This window comes from Cebus imitator, unplaced genomic scaffold (assembly GCF_001604975.1).
Source record: "Cebus imitator isolate Cc_AM_T3 unplaced genomic scaffold, Cebus_imitator-1.0 Scaffold628, whole genome shotgun sequence".
Taxonomy (NCBI): Eukaryota; Metazoa; Chordata; class Mammalia; order Primates; family Cebidae; genus Cebus; species Cebus imitator.
In genome coordinates this window covers 563500-571067 of record NW_016107943.1, presented here as the reverse complement: position 1 = coordinate 571067, position 7568 = coordinate 563500, and the positions used below count along the sequence as shown (strand labels likewise).

The 7568-nt window shown below is 40.0% G+C and overlaps 1 protein-coding gene and 1 pseudogene across 3 annotated transcripts in view; one reads left to right on the top strand and one right to left on the bottom strand.

Moving 5' to 3' along the window:
* The window catches only part of CCDC173 (coiled-coil domain containing 173), a 44061-nt gene that overhangs the window by 28980 nt on the left and 7513 nt on the right, over nt 1–7568 (top strand). For all 3 annotated transcript variants that reach the window (XM_017517341.2, XM_017517340.2, XM_017517342.2), the window contains one exon: nt 5572–5711. In XM_017517341.2, coding sequence (XP_017372830.1) covers nt 5572–5711 — 140 coding nt within the window. The remainder of the gene's footprint in view (nt 1–5571; nt 5712–7568) is intronic.
* Nucleotides 7300–7389, bottom strand: LOC119469325 (annotated as a pseudogene).

Genomic DNA, 7568 nt, shown 5'->3' with positions numbered 1-7568 from the left:
GAGACGGGGTTTCACCATGTTGACCAGGATGGTCTCGATCTCTTGACCTCGTGATCCACCCGCCTCGGCCTCCCAAAGTGCTGGGATTACAGGCCTTGCTGTTCTTATGATACTGAGTGAGTTCTCATGAGATCTGGTTGTTTAAAAATGTGTAGCACCTTCCCCTACACTGTCTTTCCTGCTGTCATGTGAAGATGTGCCTTGCCTCCCCTTTGCCTTCTGCCATGATTGTAAGTTTCCTGAGCCCTCCACAGCCATGCTTTCTATACAGCCTGTGGGACTGTGAGTCAATTAAACCTCTTTTCTTTATAAATTACCCAGTCTCAGGTAGTTCTTCATAGCAGTGTGAGAATGGACCAGTACAGAAAATGGGTACTGGGAGTGGGGCATTGCTATAAAGATACCTGAAAATGTGGAAGCAACTTTGGAACTGGGTTAAGAGACAGAGGTTGAAACATTGGATGGCTCACAGGAAGGCAGGAAAATGAGAGAAAGTTTGGAACTTCCTAGAGACTTGTTGAATGATTGTGACCAAAATGCTGATAGTGATATGGACAATGAAGTGCAGGCTAAGGTGGTATTAGATGCAGATGAGAAACTTACTGGGAACTGGAGTAAAGGTCACTCTTCCTATGCTTTAGTAAAGAGACTGGCAGACTGAGTCCCTGCTTTAGAGATACAGAGCAGGAATGTTTCTCACAGCACCCAAGTCACCTGTTGAATGCTTTGCTGCTTAGAACTTTTTTCTGCCAGATACCCTAAATCATCTCTCTCAAATTCAGAGTTCCACAGATCTCTAGGGCAGGGGCAAAATGCCACCAGTCCCTTTGCTAAAACTTAACAAGAGTTACCTTTTCTCCAGTTCACAACAAGTTCCTCATCTCCATCTGAGACTATCTCAGCCTGGACCTTATTGTCCATATCGCTATCAGGCTTTTGGTCAAAGCCATTCAACAAGTATCTAGGAAGTTCCAACTTTCCCACATTTTCTTGTCTTCTTCTGAGCCCTGCAAACTGTTCCAACCTCTGCCTGTTACCCAGTTCCAAAGTCACTTCCATATTTTCAGGTAACTTTTCAACAACACCCCACTCTACTGGTACCAATTTACTGTATTAAGTCAATTTTCATGCTGCTGATAAAGACATACCCAAGACTGGACAATTTACAAAAGAAAGAGGTTTAATTGGATTTATAGTTCCACATGGCTGGGTAAGCCTCACAGTCATGGTGAAAAGCAAGGAGGAACAAGTCACATCTTACATGGATGGCAGCAGGCAAAGAGAGAGCTTGTGCAGGAGAACACCTCTTTATAAAACCATCAGATCTTGTGATACTTATTCATTATCATGGAACCAGTAAGGAGGAAACTGCCCCCATGATTCAGTTATCTCCCACCGGGTCCCTCCCAGAACATGTGTGAATCATGGGAGTACAATTTAAGAGAAGACTTGGATGGGGACACAGAGCCAAACCATGTTAGCCACTGTCCTACAGACCCCAGAATGGTAGATGTGGCAACATCTTGCACTGTGCACATGGAAAAGCCTCAGGCACTCAACACTAGTCCATAAGAGCAGTCGAGGGGCCTGTACCCTGCAGAGCCACAGGGGTGGAACTGCCCAAGGCCACGGGAGCCCACCCCTTGCATCAGCATGTCCTGGATATGAGACATGGAGTCAAAGAAAATAATTTAGGAACTTTAAAATTTAATAACTGCCCTGCTGGGTTTCGGACTTGCATGGAGCCTGTAGGCCCTTTGTTTTGGCCAATTTCTGCCTTTTGAAACAGGAACATTTACCTAATGCCTGTATCTCCATTGTATCTTGAAATTAACTAACTTGTTATTGATTTTGTGGCCTCAAGTGGGAAGGATTCACTTGTCTCAGATGAGACTTTGGAGTTAGACTTTTGAGTTAATGCTGGAATGAGTTAAGACTTTTGGGGACTGTTGGAAAGGCATGATTGGTTTTGAAATATGAGAAGGACACGTGATTTGGGAGGGGTTAGGGGCAGAATGATTTGGTTTGGCTCTGTGTCGCCACCCAAATCCCTTGTTGAATTGTGATCCTGAGTGTTAGAGGTGGGGCCTGGTGGGAAGTGATTAGATCATGGGGGATGCTTTCTAATGGTTTAACACTGTCTTCCTAGTGCAGTCTCGTAAGTGGATTCTCATGAGATTTGATTGTTTAAAAGTGTGTAGCACTTCCCTCTTCATGCTCTCTGTCTTGCCATCATGTGAAGACTGCTTACTTCCTTTCACCTTATGCCATGATCATAAGTTCCCTGAGGCCTCCCAATCATACTTCCTATACAGCCTGTGGAACTGTGAGACAGTTAACCCTGTTTTCTTCATAAATTACCCAGTCTCAGGTAGTTCTTGATAGCAAGTTGAGAATGGACTAATACAGCAGGTATTATAATACTCTATGACAGTAGGAGCATTTGCCAAAACTTCCAAACTTGATATAAAAGGTTGTATCAAAGTTTTTTGGGTTTTTTTTTAGCCTAATCTCGTACACAAAGGTAACATACCTTCCTGATTTTTTACTTATTTTATATTTTAAGATAGGATCTTGCTCTGTTGCCCAGGCTGGAGTACAGTGGCACAATCATAGCTCACTGAAGGCTTGACTTCCCAGGCTTAAGCGATTCTCCCACCTTAGCATCCTGAGTAGGTGGGACTAAGCGTATACCACTATGCCTGGCTAATGGGGTATGTGGTATAGGATGGTCTCAAATTCCTGAGCTCAAGTAGTCCTCCCGTCTTGGCCTCCCATAGTGCTGGTATTATAGGTGTGAGCTATCACAACTGGTGGGTATCAAAGTTCTTAAGGACCAACCTCCTAATAGTGTAGAATATCTTCTAAATGCTCTCTAGTACCCAATAAAACATTTGAATGATGAGACTACAAGCAAATTAAATCCATGCTGCAATAACAGTTCTGGAATAAGCACCTGTTGTAGACAGAAGACAGTGTTCTGCACTGACTGAGAATATAGTTTTTTAGTGATTGCAATTACCATGTCATTTTTCTTGCTTTTATGTCTTCCCCTGTTCCTCTTCCCTCCTTTAAGATCGTGTTCATATTCTTAAGACTTCTTTTCTATGTCTGTATGAGTAAAGTTATACTCTAAAGAGATATGGTCCTTTCAAACAGGTCACCTACAGTGGCTAATTATGCATTGGGGTCTCTACTGAAAAAAATTCTGTGACTTTTAACTAAACATTTTCAGATGTGAATTTTGGGGAAACAAACATTTAATACTGCTTCTACATGGCAAAACTGCCTATTCTGCTATTTGAAAACCCCCAAATACTTTCTTTTCTACTATCACTTTTTTCATGTGCTGCCAAAATGAAAACATTTAAATTAAATGTATTGTACAAATGGTAGCCAACACAAGCTTTTTGTTTTTTAATTAGTAAGACTTTTGTTTAAAGTTTTAATTTTGCATTTTCACTTTTTTTGTAAGGGTATATGTTATATGTTCAACCTTTGTTAACATTAAAAATTGTGATGTGTGCATAGAATATTACTTTCTAGGGATAAATCTCCCATTTCCTGAATCTTATGTCTTTTTCTTTCTTGGTTTACTCCCTCATCTTGATAAAATACACCTTTGAGTAGCTTCCTTAAGGAAGGGTGTATGGGAGGTAAAATTTTTGAATTATCTGAAAAGCTTATCTTCTTAATTATTATTTTTTAAGGATCAGTATGATAGTATGAAAAGCTTATCTTTTAAAGTCATGCACGATTTATAATTTGATTGGTTAGAGAATTCTGGGTTCAGAATTCAGAATTTTGTATTCATTGTTTTATATTCCTCTGGCATCCAGGATTGCTATTGAAAAGCATGATGCCATTGATGATCTTCATCTAATATATGTAATAATTTTTACTTTTCTTTTTTTTGTTGTTTTGTTTTGAGATAGTTTCATCCTGCCTCCCTGGCTGGAGAGCAGTGGCAATGATGTTGGCTCACTGCTGCAACCTCTGCCTGCCAGGCTTAAGCACTTCTTGTGCCTCAGCCCCCCCAGTAGCTGGGACTACAGGTGTGTGCCACCATTTCTGGCTAATTTTTGTGTTTTTAGTAGAGACAGAGTTTTGCCATGTTGGCCAGGCTGGTCTTGAACTTCTGGCCTCAAGTGATCCATCCGACTTGGCCTCCCAAAGTGCTGGGATTATAGGCGTGAGCCCCTGCCCCCAGCCATTTTTTTTTTTCTTTTTCTTCTTTCTCTCTGTCTCTGAATGGTTTTAGGGTCCTCTCTCTATCTCTGGTGCTTTAAAATTTTACAGTGATGTGGCTTGAATGATGTACCTTCATTCATTTTTCTGGGCATTGAGTTGATGCTTTTATTCTGGAAACTCATACTTCTTTCATCCTGAGAACTTTTATTGCTTTATTTCTTAGATAATTTTGTCCCCTCCTATTTTGTCTTTCTCTTGTTCTAGAATCCCTCTGATAGATATTGGACATTTTGAAATAATGCTGTAATTTTTAAGAATCTTTTCTCATAGTTAAGAGAAGACTTAAATGCATATGATAGAAAACCCAAAATAATATACAGGTTTGAAGTGGAGGGGTGTCTGGTAATGGCAGCTGTAGAGTTAACAGGCCTAGGACACCTTTTTCTTTCTTTTTTTTTTTTAACTCTGTTATTTTATTTATTTATTTATTATTTATTTATTTATTTATTTATTGAGATGGAGTCTTGTTCTGTCACCCAGGCTGGAGTGCAGTGATGTGATCTCCGCTCATTGCAACCTCCGCCTCCTGGTTTCAAACAATTCTCCCTGCCTCAGCCTCCCAAGTAGCTGGGATTACAGGCACCCACCACTATGCCCAGCTAATTTTTATATTTTTAGTAGAGACGGGGTTTCACCATGTTGGCCAGGCTGGTCTCCAATTCCTGACCTCGGGTGATCCGCCTGCTTCAGCCTCCCAAAGTTCTGGGATTACAGGTATAAGCCACCATGCCCAGCCTACTCTGTTATTCTTTGTACATACGTGGCATCTTTTCTGAAGTTTGCCTCATGGCCCTGAATAGCTAATGGAGTTTCAGCCCTCATGTCCACATTCTGGGAAGCAAGAAAAAAGAAAAGATGAAGGTCAAAAGAGAGTACTCTATTTCCTAACTCTCTGTTCTTCTCCTTCTCTTCCCCCTCCTCCTCCTCCTCATCATGAGCTGTGATCATGTCACTGCACTCCAGCCTGGGTAACAGACACCCTGTTTAAATAACAGAATATACTAATATATCTATATACCCAGACTATTGTGCTCAATGGCATCGGTTTTTATGATGGCTAACTCAAGCTGAGATCATAGAACGTTTGCTAACAGGAACAGATTTTTACCTTTTGTTTTAAATACTAGTGACCTATTTGTAAAATTTTTCTTAGAATACATATCTGTATTTCCTTATATGTACGCAAAAGCAAACTCTGGACAAGAAACTAGCAACAGTGATTTAGTCTGGAGGGAGGATTAGGACAGGTTCTTGTTAGCTATTGATATGTTGAAAGATATTTTTCTTTGTGATAAGTTAATATACAGTTTTTCCCCCAAGGAACATATGCAGGATAAACATATAATCAAAGCTGTAGAACAGCAGCAGCAAGAGGAAGAAGATGAAAAGATTAGAAAATTTATCAAAGCAAAAAAGCGTCTTATACAAATGAGAAAAGAAAAAGAAGCTGAAACACACAGGTAAGCTTTAATAATGTGTGTAATAAAGTACTATGATTTTATGATTATTATGAGAGTAGTCTTTAAGAACAGAGATCTTATTTTATATATGACTAGACCAGTGACTTGATTTCCGTTTGGGACGTGGGTGTGAGGACTATCTATCATCTTGTAGATAGTCAGAAACGCTGATCTGCTGTCCCAGAGGAATATGAGCTGAAGATGGCTTTGTGAGCCATTGCTATGTAAGTGGTAGTTGGAGTTATGGATACAGATGAGCTCACCTAGGGTGAGTAGTAAGAAATGAAGGTGGCATGGTCCCTAGAGAACTCCATTGAAAAGTCAAATGGAAAAATAAGATAATGTGAAAACCAAAGAAGAGTTTCCAGAGATTGGAGGAAAACCAGGGAAACATCAGAAGTCTCAGTAAGAAGGGAGCAGTCATCAGTGTTAGGTCAGTAATGGGATTAAGTACAATTTTGAAAATGAAGTATTCATCAGATTTAGAGGACATTGCTTATATTAGTGAGCAGTTTGGTATGGGGTGTAGAGATAAAAGTAGAAGGCCAGATTGCACTACAGGGTGTTTCTCTCTAAATCATGCTTCCCCTTGTGCAACATCCTCTGAGGGCTTCACATCTCAGAGTCTCTACAATGGCCCAGAAGGCTCTCCACCTACCCAAGTTTCCATCTTCCCAGTTCATCCCTCCAGCATTATCCCTCAGACCTCTTCTCTTACTATTCTCTCCTCTCCCTCTTCTCACTTGCACTGGACTTGCCTCTGCCTGCTCTAGGGAATGCTCACCTACAGAGAGCACATAACTTGCTTTATTAACTCTTTCAGATCTGTACTTAAATTTTACCTTCTCATTGAGGCTTTCTCTGACTACCTTATCTAAAATTATACCCCCTCCCCAATTGCTTATCACTTTACCTGTGTTCCCTGCACTCGTTGCTTGATATGTATTTTTTAAATTACTTATTTTGTTTAGTGTCCCTCTCCTCCAGCAATCATGAAAGCTCCATTAGGGCAGAGATTCTTATTTTTATTAAAACATTTTTCTTTAGAGCTGAGGTCTTGCTATATTGCCCAGGCTGGAGGACAATGACTCTTTACAGATGTGATCACAGTGCCCTGTAGCCTAAACCTCATAGCTTCAAGGGATCCTTCTGTCTTAGCCTCTTCAGTAGCTGGAACTATAGTACGCACCACCATACCCAACTTCTAATGTTTTTGTTCACTGTTATATCCGTCCCCAGCAACTGGAATAGTGTCAGGCACATAGTAAGCAATCAATGCAACTGTTTAAAATAATTTTTTTTTTCAATTCTGAAATGTCACCTTTTCTTTGAAGGCTTTTTTTTTCCTTTGTCCATATCATTTTCTAGCTTTCTCATGGTTACTACCCTTTGCCTTGTATAACTATAAATATATTTGCATAAATGTCTTTTCTCCAGTTTAAGTTGTCATTTTCTTGGAGTATGCACTGTATCCTTTCTCATTATTTCTCACATGCTGCTTTGCAAATTCACTCAGTAAGTGAATTTGTCACAACAAAATTTTTTATACAATTGCATAAAAATGCCGTTTAACAAAATGTATTTATTTAAAAATATGAAATGCTTCACAAATGTGCCTGTCATGCTAATCTTCTCTGTATCGTTCCAGTTTTAGTATATGTGCTGCCAAAGCGAGCACCAAAATATATTTATTCTTATGATATGCCAGGCACATGCTTGGCTCTTAACTAGAAAGAGGACCCATTCAATTTCTGACCTGAGGAATCTCATGGTGAATTTGAGAGGCTAAAGCAGGAGGATTACTTGAGGCCAGGAGTTTGAAACCAGTCTGGCCAGCATAGCAAGATCCTGTCTTTT